General features: G+C 39.7%; 1 protein-coding gene across 3 annotated transcripts in view; it reads right to left on the bottom strand.

Moving 5' to 3' along the window:
- Window positions 1-19,406, bottom strand: part of LOC146498131 (low-density lipoprotein receptor-related protein 8-like) — an 88,230-nt gene that overhangs the window by 42,377 nt on the left and 26,447 nt on the right. For all 3 annotated transcript variants that reach the window (XM_085139791.1, XM_085139794.1, XM_085139793.1), the window contains exons 3-4: window positions 17,005-17,127; window positions 5,844-5,972 (exon numbers count right to left, since the gene is read on the bottom strand). In XM_085139791.1, the coding sequence (XP_084995917.1) occupies window positions 5,844-5,972; window positions 17,005-17,127 (252 nt within the window). The remainder of the gene's footprint in view (window positions 1-5,843; window positions 5,973-17,004; window positions 17,128-19,406) is intronic.

Here is a 19,406-nt window from a genome sequence, read left to right as displayed (position 1 = left end):
CTGAGCAGCCGGGTCAGACGCTTCTTGAAAGAGACATCACTGCTGAGTGATGCAGATATGTTTACCTCACTTTAGCACTACAAGGCATGTTTGATTTTGCTCTATTACATTGAAGGGAAAGCAAATACATTTACAGACTATATCTCCAAAAGTGTACAAACTCACACCAAAACAATTTAGATGGATAAACAGCACTACAGGCCAGAGACAAAAACAATATATACGTTTGATTTGGGGGTGAAATGTCCCTGAACCCTATGAGGTCTAAACGTATCCTGTTCTATCAGACTGAGATTTTTTGTTTTTATTTTTTATTGTATTTATCAAGTCACTGAGGACTTTATACTATACTGGTGGCACTCAGCTAAATGCTACCACTACCTTTTAATTCCTTTGGTGGGAGAAGCTTTCCTACGACTACCATTCTGGTAGTCAGAGGTTGGCAGCATAACCCACTTAACTTCTTCTGGCAGCTTTGATGATGGGAGATTGTTGCCAGCGGCAACCAACGGCTCAGATGTAGTGGGAAGAAATGACTGATCGCTCTACTCACGTTAGCATTACAACTGATAAGTGTGGACCGCATGTGTGTGCGTGCATGCGTGTAAGTGTGTGTGAGATGAGTGTGTTGGGGGAAAAGGTGAAATGAAGTGTGAAAGGTAAGGAAATTATTTTGAGTGTAGGAAAAGAGGGAAAAGGGGAAAAAATAAGAAAAGAGATGAGAATAAAGTCTTCCAGGTTTTATGTTAGCATACAAAAGCTTTATATATTTGTATCTGTTGACACACAAATACCTGTGACCATGTCCATCACTTTCTATACAGCTTAATGTCCTCTTAGCTTTCTCATAGATATTCATAACTTTAAACTTAAGAGATGACTCAAACCTGTCCGCTCTGCTTAGAGAATTAAGGTTCACTGCAGCAAGGTGACTCAAAGACACACATACACACACAGACACACACTGCTGGCTAGTTCACATGGGTCACAGTGGCTCACCAGGGAAATATCTCAGTGACTGCCCTTTCCTGTAATGCCACACACATAATAACTGAACAACCACAGTTTTAACAAAGATGGGGCAACTCTCTCATCCGGAGAAACAATCAGGACATGATATAGGGTACAAGATGGGAGTCAAAGTGTCCGTGTTATCATTACTGCGTGAAAACGTAGGTTCAATGAGGGCCAATAGGTGAGGACAAAAGAGACACACAATGAGCACTGATACGAGACAAAATAGCTGCCGTTTGGCCAAATTGAAAACCTGTCTAGATTCCGATTAGCAGAATGTAATTGTGAAGAAACTTTGTCAGTACAAGCCCCTTTAGATGTGTTAAATGGTCTTTTGTGAAGGCTTTATCTCAGTTTTACCCAGTTCAGTTTCACTCCAGGGACAGTGAGACAGCTGTGAGGAATGCAGGGTTTGTCTGTTTGCTTCATACTGTCCAAGAAATGTTCAATTTAAATAAAGACATCAAGCGGAAAGATAACTGTAAAATAAAATAAAAAATCATATTCATGCACCAGGCAGGCTACCCAAGCTGACATTTAGCGCAACTGCAAACACACAGAAGATGAAAACAAAGAACTCCAGACTGGTTCCAGTGCCTTGCTGTAGATCCCAGTTGACAGACATGCTCGGAAAAATGGTTGGGGAGTAAATGCACATAAATCTTCACATGCTGAGAGTTGAGGCTACAGTCCAGCTTTCTTGCGGAGCCTCTCCAGAGTTACTGCTTAATGTAATGTTGATCAGGGAAAGCTTTCTCTGGTGAGGGCTAGATTCTACTTAATACATAATTCAGCATGTGGATGACTCAATTAGTAGGATGCCTCTGCAAGATTTACTTTTTCCAGACAGTGCACGCTATGCACTTCGTAAATTTCTACTAATAGCGGAACGTGCGGGAGCTGACTGAGGAGGTTCCAGCTTAGTCAGTTTTGCGGGTACAATTTGCCTGCTTATAGCTCAGTAAATACAAGAGTTGGAAAAGAAGAAACGTGTTCCTTGTGAGCATGCTCAAAAGTATAACGTAACAATCACAAAATGGAAGTTTATGTCGAAAGTATTTCTCACAACTTACACAGAATATCCAATCAAATGGGAGTTTGCCCCTCAAAGCATCTATTTTCCAAGTCATAGTGTGGCACAAGACAAACAACACCTGCTCTCTGCTTTTCAGATATTTGATCATATTATTAGATGCAGCTCCATGTGGTTAATACTTTCTTTGTGAACCTTTTTGACAACCAAATAGGATGCTACAAGTGCAGTGAAGTTAATATGAGTTGATATGTCAGTACTAGAATGAGCTATTTTTAATTTTCTCCCAGTGGGGTCCAGACAGGGCTGCTGTATCCCAGGTCACTAAGTTTCTATTAAATGATTCACCAGTTAGTCCATGTAGGTTCATGTCAATAATTCAATAATAATGCAGTCTAAACAGAAACCAGAGCCTTTAAACGTAAACCGTTAAGAGTCAGGTTAAGTAAGCTTCACATCAGGTGCTTAGCTAGGTAAGTTTAGCAGGCTATGTGGCTTAGCCCCTGTGGTTGTCGCGCAAAATAAATGAACTTAATAAATTAACAGCAATTGATTCAATGCAATCCAATTCAGTTCAATCAGACGCCAACAATCAGACCACCCCTGATGAGCAAGCACTTGGCGACAATGGGAAGGAAGATCTCTCTATTAAAGGAAGAAACCTCCAGCAAACCAGGGTCAGTGAGGGCGAGCCATCTGCCTGGTTGGGGGTGAGGGAAGTGAGACAGAACAAAAGACAAGCAGTGGAAGAGAGCCAGAGATTAATAATAACTAATTATGAGAAATAAAGATCCTGGACCTGGTGAAAGGGGATTTTTGGGCACTCAAACAGTCTAAGAACAGCTCTAAAGCAACACCTAAACACATTTTGGTTTTGTTCAGAATCCGCTTAATCGGCTCCAAAAGTCTTATATGATCAGAGATGGTAGCAGAATTTGTTTGCACTTGGTGAATCTGTTTAACTTTGGATGCTCAGTGGTGCTGAAGGGGTTTCAGATCTTCAATTTATCGTTTAAAATATCCAATTATCGCATGTGCACTGAGAGATTTAGAAATATATTTGCAGCACTGCTAGCTGAGCTGTTGGGAGCAAAATGTAACTGAAAATACGTTGTGTTCATTAAAAAGTTTTACTTTTAAATCTTTGAAAGGTCATGAAAAAGTAGGTCTTGACTGACACAGATTTAATACAAAAAACTAAAACTGTAAAACAAACTAAACGATCTTGATCTTCTGTATTAATATTCCAATATTATACATGTTCAATTGTCTTTACTATCATGGTCATAGCATATTTATGTATATATGTCTTTATGAATACTTCTTCCTTAACACATTGGCCAATCTGAATAAAATTTTGTATGAACGTTGTCACACATACAGTGATTATTAAAATCTATATGTAAAAAAACCCAAAAACATTTATTTTACATCCAAATTGTTTTGACTTTGTTGTTTTGATATCAGTTGGAGGACAATGTTGGAGCGGACTATAATCTTTTGTGGAATGGAGATGAGAACATTACTTTTACTTTTCTTGTATTTTATTTTATTGAGCATGATGATAAAGTGTAAACTGCACTAGAGAAACAACTGCATTATGCTACAAACACAATTTCAGCTCTTCACAGACATCTACACAAACAGCATGCTAACACAAAGCTAGTGAAGAATCCAGAGTGACGTTAAAGCTCAGTCTATTCTTACAGCAGCCCAGCAGCCAAAGCTCTTTAACAGGTAAGAAAGGCAGTGATGAGCTGTCATGCTTGAATCCTCCTTTTCTGTTTCTACAGTAGAATCACGGTGGAGATCGTTTTGAAGTCTCTTTGGGCTGGTTTTTGTTGTTAGCTTTTGTTGTTGGCTTTGTGTTCAAATCTAAATACCAAGAGAAAGCTGGTATGTACGCTCTCATTAGGCTAGGTACAGGGATTTGTGGTGTTGTCAATAAAAACTTGTATTGTTAACTGGTAAATATGTAACAATGCATTTCAGTCTTGTTATGGAGTAATGGGAAAGTATGTAATAAGTAATCTAATGAATTGCTTTGTCACAGGAGTAGTTGAGTAATGTAAAGCAGTACTTTAAGAAAAAAGTAAATATCCCTTATTGAGAATCCCTGCAGTAATAAGAGCAGGATAAACACTATTTACTAATGAAAACTGCCAAGCAAACCTCAAAGGTGAATGTGTTAAACTGTTTTGTGAACATCACACTACTCTTAGTGTTGTTACTCCACATCAATCAGGTATAGCCCAACACTGGTATCACTGTGCAGCTCACTGAGATGGACTAAAGACATAACACTGCAAAATCAATGGTTTGTACCTCTAGAGCAGATCAGCTGCAAGGTTACATTTAAAAGCCTCGTGTCCTTGATTCAAACATCATCTTTCAGGTTGGCATTGGGCCCAATCATCAGATAAACTGGCCCAAGCAGCATTTAATAGGCCTAATTTGTGATGCTATCTAGCACTGTGCTCTGCTTGTACTGGAGAGAGCTTATTCTAAGTGGTCATACTGAGAGGAGTTTCCCTCTAGAGGTATTCTGGCCTCTGCCTGGGTGGGCGACAGCCTGCTGCCTGCCCTCGTGTCACTACTGAGAGGCTTAAGACTGCCACATCAATACAGACATTAGAATGAAAGAAGGATTAGCCCAGGCTAGACCGGGCCTCAATGGACAGTGCCATGAAAAGCCATCTAAGCTAAGAAGGCATTACATCTAAAGTCGATGGAATCACTACCACTTGCTCTGCGGTGAGTGTGTGGGGCCTCTTTGAAACCTTGAGTCCATAACAAGCTACTCACAAGCTGATCATTGAAGAATAAGTCAAAGCCATAAGGAGCTGAGTATTAATACGTATGCAACAGTTTCTATTTATGCATTAATTTTCTGCCAGATTGATAAGGCTTCCTCTCCAAATAAAAACTCAAAATTGGCTGTGTTCTTAACAAATAAACATGAATGGCTTATATGCCAGGCAGACGCGATCTCAACACCCACACACCCAAACAACCGAGGAGTTAAAGATGCCAGAAAAAGAGGAACATTTCATTAATATAGGATAATAAGGAGATGGCTTATTTCTCTCCCTCTGCGCATTTGCTGCCATGTGCCATCTTCAAAGTCTAAACATCACACCCCCCATGGCTCTGCTGCCTCAATCATTTCTTCTTGACGTGAAGAGGCAGAGGAGAGAGAAAGAAGGAGAAGAAGCCAATTCTTCATGGCTCCTCAGAAGTAGGGCAAGGATAGTCCCTGCAGGGGACTGGGGGTGGGGGTAGCTGCACGATTGAGTTGCCTGATTGGCTGGGCATGAGGTGATGTCATTTTTTAAGGTTGTGAGGGCCCTGCAGTGGAAAGACTGAAGACTTGAGGTTTGGAAAGGACAGAAACGTCCAAAGATCACCAGAAAGCTGCAAATATCTGATGGTTTCACACCAAAGATCGTTCCACATCAAAGGGAACTGTTGTCAAGTGCAGCTGGCTTTAATTCAAAACTCACTTCAAATCCATCTAATTATAACGAGTGTTCCCCACTGCGCTTTAATGTCACATGCCTTTGGATGATAAGTGAGATCAGAAAAGATAAAACCCTATGAAATACAAAACAGGGGGAATCTGGGTTCTCGTTATTCGGCTGCTTGTCGAGTCATTCGCTTCTGCACATCCATCACTGGTGAAATCTGGACCAAAATGTCCTCTGCAAATGCACTCAGCGGTTAAACGTGGAAGTAAAACCATCTGATCGGGGTATTTATTTCATTATGGTAAGTGAACTGACTCGGATAAACTCACCAGACGCACAGTCCTCCTCGTCAGCGCCATTCTCGCAGTCTTTCTCCCCATCACATCTCCATGACAACGAGACACACTTGTTAGTTGATCCCCCACAGTCAAATTTCTCTGGAGGGCACGTCTGTTTGCCTGTGGGCAGAGATAAAAGAGATAGGGAGATTACTGTAGTTTTATGGTCCATAAAGGCAACAACAACTACTACTACGAGACACAGCTGGACTTGATTTTTATCACCCCCACAATGCTCTTAAAAAAATCTCAAACTCCACCACCCTGGCCAATTGATTTTACTGCGTGGGCTGCCTCTCAAGAAACATGCAGGAAGATCATGAAATACAGCAAATGCACGGCTGGCTATAAAGCAAAAGCTCAACCCAGCCCCTCCTCCTTTTCCTGCCAATCTGCTCTAGTTGGCACAGGGTCAGTTTGATCCAGATTACAGTGCGTTTAATATGAAGCATGTTGTTAATTATACATGTTTGCTTCCAGTGCAGCCTTAAGCCTTCCAGAAAGAAATCAGACGCGCGTGCCAATTATCGATCTTTTTGAGTGTTTATTATATTTAAAATGCCACTTAAAAGCCTTTTTGGGTACGATATGATGTTACCCTGCATCAGCTTCACTCATTAAACGTGTTCAGAAAAATTTGTGGTTCATATTCGGGGGTCTTATTTAGCACTATAAATTAGATTCACACAGATATTGGTACAACAGTGCTTTAGTTGCTGGACATAGTGTGACAGAAGCTGTTTTAACTGTTTATCCACTTTTTTAAGTAAACTATTTATCCTCATTACCTTTTTAGCTAATTGTATTTTAATTCAATTAAGCATAATTCTTTCCACATATTCTGTCAACTCCATTAGCAATACAAGGTGTAATTTTCCAGCTACACATCATAGTTGGTATTTATATTCTTGCTGTACACAAACTGACAAACAACAGGATCCTGCGAGGTGTGATAAGTGAGAACAACATCCTTAACGAATACCAATTTAAGAAGCTAAACAGAATCTCTGGTGCTGTCACCAGAAAGCCGCCTTTATGATCAAATTGAATTCTTTTTATTTAATGGGGCGATCGTGGCTCAAGAGTTGGCTTGGACAGTCTTGGTCATTGTGTCCTTGGGCAAGACACTTCACCCGTTGCCTACTGGTGGTGGTCAGAGGGCCTGGCGCCAGTGTCCGGCAGCCTCGCCTCTGTCAGTGCACTACAATGTAGCTTGCATTCACCAGTGGGTGGATGACTGAATGTGTAAAGCGCTTTGGGGTCCTTAGGGACTAGTAAAGCGCTATACAAATACAGGCCATTTAATGTCAATTCAATATCCATCCATTTTCTTCTGCTTATCTAATTCAAGGTTGAAGCCTATCCCAGCTGGGGATGTCAGCTGGGTGAGAGGCAGGGTATACCCTGCCTCCTGACAGACAACCATTCACATTTAAACTCACATAGATGGGCAATTTAGAATCACCAATTAACCTAACCCCACTACCTGCATGTCTTTGAACTGTGGGAAGAAGTACCTGGAGAGAGCCCACACAGACACCGCTGGAACATGCAAACTTCACACAGAAAGGCCGCAGCCAGACGGGGGACTACAACCTGGGACCTTCCTGCTTTGACGCAACAGTGCTAACTACCGCACCACCACGCTGTCCTACAAATCCAATAATCAGAAGATTTTAACTATGACAATTGCATGTTAGTTGTTTTTTTAGTACAGTATATGTATTGCAGTGCCAGTATCACTATCATTTCAGCAACACAAATAAAATATAAAGCAGTTATAATTGTGTATAGTCACCCTGTATTGTGTTGAACACTTCAAAGTCACAGCAATACGGGTTATCAGAAACACAAATTTACTTACAAGGATCTCTAAAAAATGGTATTTAAATAATAAATATTATTATGCAATTTGGCCACTGTGACTTCAACAGGAAGAAATGCAATAAAGGTCACATGAATCAAACTTTGGAAGCTACATATTCCCTGCAGCTAAATCTTTTGGGGCAAAAGGAGCAGACTACCTAACACTGGACACTACATTTTAAACTGAGAGAACATTGAACAATATAAATTACAAATAACAATAAGGTGTCACAACTAGTGTCAATATGCTGATCCTCGCCTAGCCATGTTTGTAGAAGCTATTCCGGGAACTCCAGAATGAGGAATTCCTCCTCATTGCAGTCTGCAGGGTTTCATTATCTCAGTTATTGCAACACGTCCAACTTCAGCAGGAACTGAACTTTAATTTATTGGCTCCAACAGTTTTCCCTCTGAGTTTATTACACACCAGCAGCTTCAATCTACAGTAAAGTGAATGATCGTCTCCGAGGTGAGTCGTGTTCATTTGTATATAAACAACAATAGTCACTTCATTAATTACTCCGAATGATCTATTATCCCAGACATGGAGACAGGACCTGTAAGGATCGTTAACGATAATTGATGTGTGTGTTCTTTGTCAACCACACAGAAGATTACACTGAGGTACCGCCAGAAGCTTTCTTGATCATTTCTTACAATATAATGTCAGCATTTAAAACTATTTGTTTATTCTTACAGATTCCTTCCCTCTGAAAATACAGAAATGACCATGGTGTGTCACGTATTCATCTATTTTAATTGTAAAAATTATGATATTTTTGTCGATATTATTTTTTTATGTGATGACAGGCAGGTCTCAACCTTTGCCGCTCTCGCCTGACAGCTGGTGGCGGGGGACAGTGAGCAGGGAGGATGGCTGACACAGCAAGGTCGTCACCCCAGATGGAAAAAAAAAGTTCGCAGTCCAGTATTTTTAGGCTGTTTCTAAAGAGTGGAGCAATGACATTTACCTGCAATTGTTTTTCAGTCCACAGACAGTGCAGTGTGAGGTAAGTGGATAAAAAAGCTTACTTTGTCACTCAGCAACACAGACATGTAATAAACTAAAAAATATTCTAGATAAAGCCATGCTATTAGACTGGAATAAGTAAAAAATAAAAGGAGTAATCAGATATGGCCTCTTCTACCTCACTGCTGTGCAAGAAGTCTGAAGGTGTACGAGCTGTGCAAAGCTTTTCTTTCAATCATTAGGTTCTGTGATATGTTTAATGAATCACACACTGTATGTGTTTCTTTTCACAGCCATCTATCAAGGACTAAGGACTGATCACTGAAACAATTATAGCGGAGTAAAGTGAAAGAGCAAAAGGCTGGATCATAAAGAAATACATGAAACATGAAAAGATGAAAAAGCATCCTGAATGAGGGAGCTGGACTAATGTCAGTCAGACAGAGAAAACTTTTGAAAATGTTTTTTAAAAGTTAACAGAGAGCAGCAAAAAAGTAGAGAGAGACGAAAGCGTCAGAGCATAAAAGAATCTATAAGAAGGGAGCTGTGCAATGAGCAAGACACTGTATATAAGGAGGAAGGGAGAGACAAACTGCTGCATGACCTTTCAGATTTTTATCCTAAAGCTAAATCAAAGCCATCCATACCAAGTAAGTGGAAGGAGATGAAGGAGGACAGGCAGGCAGAGCACAGTGTCGAGCAGAATGTGAATCCACCAAGCGGAGGGCGAGCTGTCCTGTCCTCTTAACTGATGACTCTTTAATGAAGCGTGAGCTCCACTCCCCCCAAATCCAAACAAAGAAACCAGACTTCACTACAACAAAGCAGTGGTACCTCACTGCTCATTGTGACAGCTACAGATTAGCGATTTTATAAAGACGCGTAATGAGATTTTTTTTTTGCTTGTAAAAGAGGCAACTTAATAAAAGCCAATTACTCACAGACAAGCTGAGAATCAGACTGTTGTTTACCATCTGAGTGAAAAATGAGGTTTCGTCTGCACTGTGTCATCTTGGCAGAAGATGCGTTTAGAATTTATCACCTTTTACAAGACCCAAAGGCTGCATTCACTTCAACCCTTCAATGGTGTAATAGCTTTATTTTTTCCTTTTGATCGTCATAACTGACCTTGTTATTGCTGACAGCTTTTTACCTGAAACTTGGCTTCGAATGGAGAAAGTGCGGAAGCTCTTCATTTTGTCAGCTGTCAGTGGGAACGATACTGTGATTAAAAATAGGACTGAAAATGTATTCACCTGATTTGATATACTGAACTGCACCATCATAATGTTACATTACACAACAGCGTGCCATGCAAGTAATCATTTGTAGCACATTTGTCTCTTTTGCATATGATAGCAGATAATGTATAGCACCGATTCATCCTGCAGCCAGCTCATGACAGCTTTGTAAATATGCACTCAGCTTATTGTGAAAGCATGTCTACCTAATATAGATGGTTGCTGTTTGTAACGTGTTCCAATTAAACCCTAGAAATAATCATTCAAAATGTTGCGATTTTTCAGAAGCCTGTTTCTAGCCCTCTACTCCAAATGTCAGTGCTAAAAAGGCTTTGATGTGTGCATCCATTCGGCTCTATATGCTTCAGGTGAGGTCTCAGGCATTAGCACCTGTGTATGTCAGTGTTGGGGGCTCTGATGGTGAGGAAGATAACGCAGTCATTCTGGCTCAGAGCTAAAAAAGACAGCAAAAAAAAGCTCAGATACCGTGAGTCATTCTCAGATTCACTGCTTCATTAAACTGGGTTAGCATGGCCGTGTGAACTTGAATTATAGATTTGGTACAGCAGAGAACATGCTTGCTTCTGGCCGACTACAAGATGGGAAACTGTTATTTTCAGTAACGTACATTAGCAAGTAATGAGCTGTGGCATGCACTATTGCTTTATATTAAGTGCTGCTGTGCTCCCTGACTGTTACCTCATCAGTTAAATAAAGCCAGAATAATACGGTAAAATTAAATAATAATAAATATTGTACTTTATTTTATTTTTGGTATTTTAATATTTTGGTGTCAAATCCCAGCAGACAGTGGATGGTGGGTAGAGAGTGAACTAGTTCAAATGCCATCATAGAGCTAGCACGTACGAAAGACCATTTACAGCAAGCCAGATTTAAAAAAAAAAAAAAGACTACATGAGTGGATTTATAAACTTGGTATATTTGTCCTTCAAATGGGATTACTGCCAATATTGCACATCTTCACCTTGTTCATATTTCTCAAGGACTTAAACTGTGACTTAGTGAGATTTTGGGAAACTGTGATAGACCTTTTTCTTTTCATTTTGGCACACTAAAGAAAAATAGAGTAGAACTACTGAGCTCGTTTCAGTTCTAAAATTATATTCTTGCACTTACAAATAAACCACGATGCTGGAACTTGGTGCAGCCTCAGTTCATCCACTGTCTGAAAATGGTCATTTTGCTTCTCTCCCTTTAAGCAGCTAAAATGGCTTAAGCCGACTTCTTCTGACTGGTTGTTCCTTGTAAACAGAAGGTTTAAACAGCAGGTGAGTGAGGCTGCTGTGCTCACAGCGAGAGCTGTGTGCCTGACACAACCATGTTACGGATATCCTTGATAAACCTAAAACCTAAGCTTACTTGCACACATGCTCATGATAAACATCCAGTCAAACCACAACTGTTTGAGTCTAACTAAGGTGAAGTGCAACTGTTTCCTCTTACCAAATTTCCCCCTTGTGGGACAATTAAAGGATTATTCTTCTTATTAAGTCTTGGGACTGTGTAATACAGAAAGTAACTGCAACATGGATAAAAATATAATTCTTTAAATCCTGGAATTATCAGACTCTGTTAAGAGTTAAACCTCACAGCAGCTTGCAAATGAAGCAGCTATGACAACAAACCCACTTTTAAAACTGGCAAATCGCTAACAAACAAAGTATAAAAAAGACAAAGGGATCAACAGAGCAAAACAACACACAAATACATACATACTCAGCATTTATGAAGTCTTTTCTAAACAGCCTAAAGTAAATCTACCAGCAAATACTTTTTCTTCATAACTAACGATACAAGGCAATTTAAATGATTCAATTAGTAGCACGCAGTATAAGTAATTCCAGTTTCCCTACTATAAAGTCAATAAATAAGCCATGCACTGTTATTAACTCCCACAGAAAAAGCTCAATATCTACAAAGTGGTTTGTAGAAGAAAGTTTTCATCGAAACCTCCTTCAGAGAAATATCTATAATCCACTCAGAATACTAAATCAAAAACACAATATTGTGGATTTAAAGGGGAGAGTTCTACCCATCTGAACAATCCACATTGTTAAATACACAGCATTTCAAGGTTCTGTCACCTCATATTCAAAGAATCCCAAAGGAAGAGGAAACACTGTGAATGCCTGTCAGTTTTCAGAAATTTAAAAGCAGAGAGGACAAACAGACATGCAGAATCAAGTTGGTCTCAGCAATATTGCCAGAAGGCACCAAGAAACATTTCCTTCCTCCCCTTATATCCTAAAAAAGTGTCTCTGGTGGCTGAGAGTGCATAAAATGTCACTGCACTGGTGAGGAAGCAGAGAAGCAGCTGCACATCTGGTTGCAGTGGCCAACTTCCATTTTGACTACACATTAATCTAATACAAAAACTGTGAGCCCTGATGCTTCACGTGCTCCTCCAAAGAGTCATGATTCATTTTTCAGGGCTTGCAAGTAACTAACTCCGTGTGGCCCGAATTTGAATTCTTAATACAACAGTGTAAACGCTACTCCAGCGTGTAATTGGGAATCCAGTCAGTGAGCCAGAATGATTCTGGCACAGATGTCCGCAGCACCGATGAAAAAATGCCTTAGTTATGTACATCTGCAAAGTTGACTGTACATCTCTGAGCACATGAAAATGAAACAGAACATACAGGAGAACTGAATGAAAAACAAGACGAAGGCTTTCTCTGAGTATAAGTCCTGACTCATCAGGCAAGAGAATAACCGAAGCATGATGTTTTAAGCTGTATGCCGTGCTATGTGTAAGGAAACTGTGTAAAAACTGCAATGCTGTGACTGCTCTCTGCTGTTTATATAATGGTTAACTGTATATCTCTGTCACATCGAAGAGTGAATGCAGTCTGTGTGAAATTGCAAGCTTCTGTTTGTTGTTAGACTTTAGCGCAGCCTAATTGACTGATACATGTGACGCTTCTGATTTCAAAGTATAGCGTTGCATGGAAAAGGAATGTTGATCAAAACACGGATGTGATGAGTTTGTTTTTTCATCTTTACCCTATTCAGGAAAAACAAAACAACACGCTGACTTGTTTTTTTCGTTGGTTTTTTTGCCGACTGATGTAAATTTCTCATTATAGGGTTGTAACTGTATCGAGTGAATGGCACAGATAGGTACTTTACCAGTGAAACAAGGTTAATGTGATACCTGATACGGCAGCCACTCAAGAGCGGGTTGTTTGCTGTTGGTTAAGATGCTCCATGCATTTTTGATCAATGTCCATCCTTGAGTCTTTCTTCGTTCGGTTTTCAGAGTGATAATGACACAGCTGGATTTACTCAAGCAGAAAAACAGCTGTGATGAAGAGGCTCTCATTAGCAATCCTTCTGTTCAGGATGTAGGCCTGATCTGACGCTTCTCTTCTGAACATATAATCAGCAGGGCTGCGGGCTACATGGTAAGCACGACCTGAAATGCAGGAAGAAGGATGTTTCCCTCTCCCTGCATATGAAGTATCAGTCTAGACTGGCAAAAATAATATATTACAAAGAAATAACCTTTTTTTTTGGAACAGGTTTTTGTTTGTAGAGAAAAGCAAAAAAAATGCAACAGCTGATTTTTTTTTTCCATTACATCATCTGAATCCATATGGGATTTCCATATAAATGGCTTTCTTCTCAACCCAGATCCTTATCTCTTTATTCTGCAGCCAAGAGATGAATCCTTCCTTCATTTATCTTTAATTGGATTTCCAATACAAACTTGTTATCCATCAGAGATCCCTTCGTGCCTCCCTCCTCGCATTCAACTTTTCAGCAAGTGACATTAGATGCTCTGCTAGGCTGCTTCATTATTCATCAAACCGACTCACAGCCAAAGAAAAATGTAACAAAACTAGAATGAACGTCCTCTGAAAGATTCATTTGGCTTTTTCTTTCCTTTATTCCACACTCATTTGGATTCACTTTAACACCATCCCACTGTAAATTTAAGGCAGAGTTTAAAAACATAATGCTTGATAAAGGTGGGTAGAATCAAAGTAACACCCTCAGACATCACATCATTATCAGCTTGAACCAATACCAGCCTGCCCCAGTATGTCTGAAAGCTTAAGCACAACATTGTTATTAAAGGCATTGTATATATATACAACCCCCATTCTAATCAACTCGGGACATTTGTGAAATGTAAATAAAAACTAAACCATTTGCAAATCCCATAAGCCCATATTTTATTCATGGTAGAAGACAGAAAACATCAGATCTTTAAAATGTACAATTTCAAGAAAAATAAAAGCTTATTTATAGCCACAAAGTTTTTGTACACTAGAGCGCAACAAAAAGAAAAAAATCCATCTAACATCATTAGCCAACACTAGCATTATACAATACACTGAATGACCCTGATATGTTACAGTAGAACAACTGACACTGAGCTCATGATCATGAAAACTGCTGCTGCAGTTTGCTCGCCTCTGCTCAAAACCCTGAATAATGAAGCTCAGATTACGGCAAACACAGAACGAGTGTGATGAAACAAATCTTACTTATAGAACCTTTAAACCCCTCATGGAAAAACAAACCACAAAACTGAATGCATGAAGGCCACAAAAGAAAACACGTTTGCCAACGTGAATTGGCCAACACCAACTCAGATGTTTAAATAATCCACCCAGCTCATAAAGACAAAGTGAAATCATCAGTGCACTCCCCAAAAATATGTTCAATGAATACAGTAAGTAACTGAAGTTTCAGGAAAATAGTCACCTTACTTGGAGGAAAGATTATCCCCTCGCTCGGTTATTTCTCCAAAGTGGCAATACCGTATGCAAAACAAGGGCTGTTGAGGACTTTGTTTTTGTCAATAGAAAATTGTACTTAGTAGTCAGTATAATCTTTTAGTGATATAAGTTTGCATATTATAGAATACTGCATGATGACCCTTTTATGACTGTTGTTGGAATCAAGACTTGCTTTATAAATTCTTTCTCACAGTGATAATAGCTGAGCAAGCTGTTATCATTTCACTCCTGCCAGGAAGAGGGGAGCTGGATGCTCTTATCTTCAAGAAGAGGGGCAACGTCCTTCAGAATAACACACACACACACACACACATACACCTGAACCACTTTTATCTTCACTCCCTACATACTAACATTCCTCTGTTAATGAATAGACGTATTCACTGTTGTATTACTTTTGTATATAAATAAAGGCAGGTGCCTTGAGGCGACATTTGTTGTGATTTGGCGCTATATAAATAAAATTGAATTGAATTGAATTGAATTGCAGGAGACAGAGCGCACATCACAGGGCCCCCACTCTGGTGTGAGCGTTCTGTGATCGCCCTTGCAAGTAAAAACTGCAGCGTCTGTGTGTTTCTACCTTTAGATTCTTAGCTGAAGAAGTGTCTTTAGAATAAATCTCTTGACAGTTTTATTCACATCTATCATGCAGGTACAATGAAAGGGAAATTTTTTATATGTAGCTTGTAGGAGATGTACTTAGGCCACATGAATAAACACCTTATTTAATAAAATAACTTTTCATTAACTGGCACGTACCACAATGTAAAAGTGAACACAGTTCCCCATTGATTTATTTTATGCTAATTTATATATTTTTTATTGTTCTTCTAAGACCTGCACTTTATGTAGGTCAAAAAGAGGGACCATTTTTTTATGCAAAGATCTAACACTAACTTAAAATGAATGTGTTATGTTTACATGAAAGTTCAAATAAACTAAAATCAATGATTAATTGTGACAAATAACTGTGATCTCAATATAATTGTTATTATCATTTTGATCATAATCATACATATAAACATATTATGTGCTGATTCTGTAATGTTTAAACTCTAATACAGTTTTATTATTAACGTAATATTACTGAGGATATCATTTGCCCAATGAACAGATTTTTGAAGCTATATTCCATTGTGCATTTATTCTCTACCTCTTCTTAAGAGCTTATTATGTATGAGTGAGGTACTTTGTCTGATGTTTGACCCCAAGAGAGTCTCAAGCAGCAAGGGGAGAAAGAGAAAATTATCAGTCAAAGATGGAAAACAATTAACGGGCTCAAGCCTCCCACACTTGAGTCCCTGCTTGGATATGGAGTCAACTCACCTAACGCTGTCAGTATCTGTGTGTGGGAGAGTGAGACTGGCAGGGTCTACAAGTGAGCCAGCCAGATGTCCCAGGTTCTAACAGCTTGGCAGAAAATGAATCAAGGCCTTTATTGCACTCAGCATCAGACACTGCTGAATACTGAAGTGCGTGGGCGAGTGGAGGCAGGGGGGATAACTTAACTGCCATCACAGCCATGATATCGAAGGGAATTAAAAACTTGAGTACAGGTTTAACAGGAGGCAACACCACAAAGAAGAAGGTGTGATCTAAATGCAGCACACAAAATACCCCAAAAACCCCACAAGCAATATACTTTGCTAGCCACGGCTTCTTTTTTGCACTGTGCCAATGAGTCTGACTGATGTTACAAGTTGCTGGAGAAGTTTAAGTTAATATTAAAAACACTGAACTGTTTTTTGTAGTTTTGATGCAATTTTCGCATTGACATAATTAAAGTCCAATATGGCACAAACACAAACTGCACCCAAAGTATCCAGAACTATTTCTTCCTCCCAGGAACTCCAAAGAACTAAAAGCTTCCTTCGGGCCACTGACTGCAGTCCCAAACTGCGACATGCAAATTTAGACAAATCAGTCCACTTTTTTTTTATATGTTTTACAAAAACATATAGTCAGAACTTGACTTTCTTTATCTCTCTTTTGTGTCTGTATGAAAGATTGTACACACACTCTTAGTGACAGGGTGATGGCGGCCCTCTGACAAAACTTTGACAATCTGGCACCTTCCTTCCAGGCTGTTTGGATGCATTTATTAGCCTTTTAGAACACTACCACTGTGAAATAACCTCTAGTTCTGTGCATTAATTGACTAAACTTGGCTTGACTTGGTGTGTACAATGTTCATGAAGTGACTATGACACCAGCTGTGCTATAAAACTAAGTTAACTGGTTCTTGAATTCAAAGTGCTTTATACTACAAGTAATGTGATCAGCTGAATGATTTCACTTACTGCAAGTCTCCTCTGCCTCATCGGACCCATCCGGACACTCTGGTTCCCCGTCACAGCGCCAGCGTCCTGGGACACACTGCCCATTCAAACAAGCAAACTCTGCTGGGGCACATGTTTTCCTGGCTGCTCAGACAGAGAAGCACAGACAGAGCAGAAAAGAATCAAGACAGGATGTTAGAAAAATAGTTAAAGCCATATATAGTCTGCAGCAGAACTTGATTTCTGTCATGAAATTGGTAGAGTTATCATAATCCCTGCAATTATTCCCCTCATCAGAGATCAGTCTCATCATTTCTTACATTATTCCTGTGCAGTTCTCTATAGTGCATGCTCTCCTTCCAGATATCCTCCACTAATTATCTACACTTTCCCCATTTTCTTGACTTTTATTCATTGCACTGCCTCTCCCTCCGCGTTCTTCCTCCCCCTCCCTCAATCTGCTCATCTCCAAAAACAGTCTAATCTCTCCTTCAGGTTTTCCATCACAGAGCAGTGAAATGGATGTTGATTGCCGAACACTACAAGCTCAGGGAGGTTAAACCTTTTACCTCGCAAACCTGTTTACGATGGAAAGTTACACGCCAGCAAGGCCACGGGCTGATAAACATGTCAGGCGTGCTGAGAATTGGAAATCAAAAAAACACGTGTCAGGAAAAAAGGCCTGTTTAAGCAATAAGAAGAAAACTTTCACCAACAGCCGAGAGCTTTTCACTGTTACCATCCAAAAAACTCTCATCAACTTTGTTTAAAGTGTAACATAAAACATGAACTCTTGACACAGATACACACACACACATAAAATAAAATTTTTAAAAAGTACTCTCCACTCGTAGCACCTAAGCTGCTAGTATTGTAAGAGAGTCGGATACAAGCAGAGGCCAGAGCCATTCAATTTCCTCAGCTGGACCTGTGCTACAGTCTAATAAATCACTGGCTAAAAGCCCTCAGCTGCGATCTGTGGTGCTGTTACACTGCCACGACTGTTTCAAAGCTGGCTCCCATGTTGGCACTGATGTTTCAAATTAGATATAGCATTTAGAGTTGTCCTGGGAGCTTAAATCTAGCTGAGGGGCTGTAAAGAAATAGAGAAAGATTTTTCAAAAGGCTTTCCTAGCAGTGCTCCTACTACTTCAACTTCTTTCTTGACCTTGGTTTTATTTGCTGTCGTCAAACATTGGGCAAAAAAGGTTTCTCTTGATGTCCGACATTTCCTTCTCTATGCCACAGCTATAACAAACCTTTAGGTCAAACACTGTGAAGGACTTCAACTTCAGCTCCTGCACCATGAGCAATATACTTGTAGCTCCAATAAAGAGGTAAGATGAGTCTTTAAATTTAAACCTCTCTTTGAGCATGTGTAAATAATATTCTGCTGTTTCCCGGCAAAATGAAATTCCCAAATTGTTGGGGAGCAATGGTAGTGGAGCAAGAGTAACATTTAAACTGCAAGCACATTCCTGGGACACACTGCATTACTTTACAATGTATTGCATCATGCACTGTAGTGTAACATCATGCACTGTATACTGAGCAGTGTGCAATTTGCATGCTCGGTCCTGTGTGTGCACTTTTATGGATGACAACCTGTGAATGTATGTATTATATTATTTAAATTTACCACCAGATGCTGTCTGTCCTTTACAAATTCACTTATCTTAGTGCTGACACTGATATGCACACTTACCGTTGTGCTGAAGAGTGTATGTTACTCAGGATAAACTATGGCAGTGCCTGAATATTTCATAGTATTCATTTGTGGGGTTCAATGGTGTTTTTCACAATCCATCAGAGCAGCGTGCAGCAGGTTGACTGCACACCCACCTCGAAGCAGTCAGCTGTCACCAAGAAGCACTTAAATAGGAACCTGCTTGTCTCTAATGTATTGTAATTGTAAAACCTGTTAATTACCCCGTTCTCTGATTTCTCCTGTGCCTATATTCGGCGTAAAACCAGTAACAACTCAACCTTGCTGACGTTATTAGAGGAAATTATTAAGTGTGTAACAGGGTCGCTCCAATAAACATGCATTTCAGCAGTGAGTGTGTTTATCACAGACCGCTGTCTCATTAACTTGAAAAAATTCTAAATGAGCATTCGTTCTCGCCTTTTCTTGCAAAACGTTATTAGCTGACCCTATTACATTACTGAGAGAAACACTCCCCTTTCTCCACGACTCCCCCTCTCTACTGCTTTTGTTCTTTCAACCCTAGGTCGTTCCTTGCTTTTTTCTCAGCCTGTGTAAATCCAAGGCCTCTAAGTTTACCACAAAACAAAGCAAAAACCCTTTGATGGTTATTTTTCTCGAGTCGCTTAAAGTGTGCTGGTTTTCCATAGCGGTGCTTAAGTAGCTTAAGTGACACATGAGTCCTCATTAGGAGAGCAGTAATGTGGGCTTTCACTAA

This window comes from Neolamprologus multifasciatus, chromosome 18 (genome assembly GCF_963576455.1).
Source record: "Neolamprologus multifasciatus chromosome 18, fNeoMul1.2, whole genome shotgun sequence".
NCBI classification, from domain to species: Eukaryota; Metazoa; Chordata; class Actinopteri; order Cichliformes; family Cichlidae; genus Neolamprologus; species Neolamprologus multifasciatus.
This window is presented reverse-complemented; position numbering and strand designations above follow the sequence as displayed.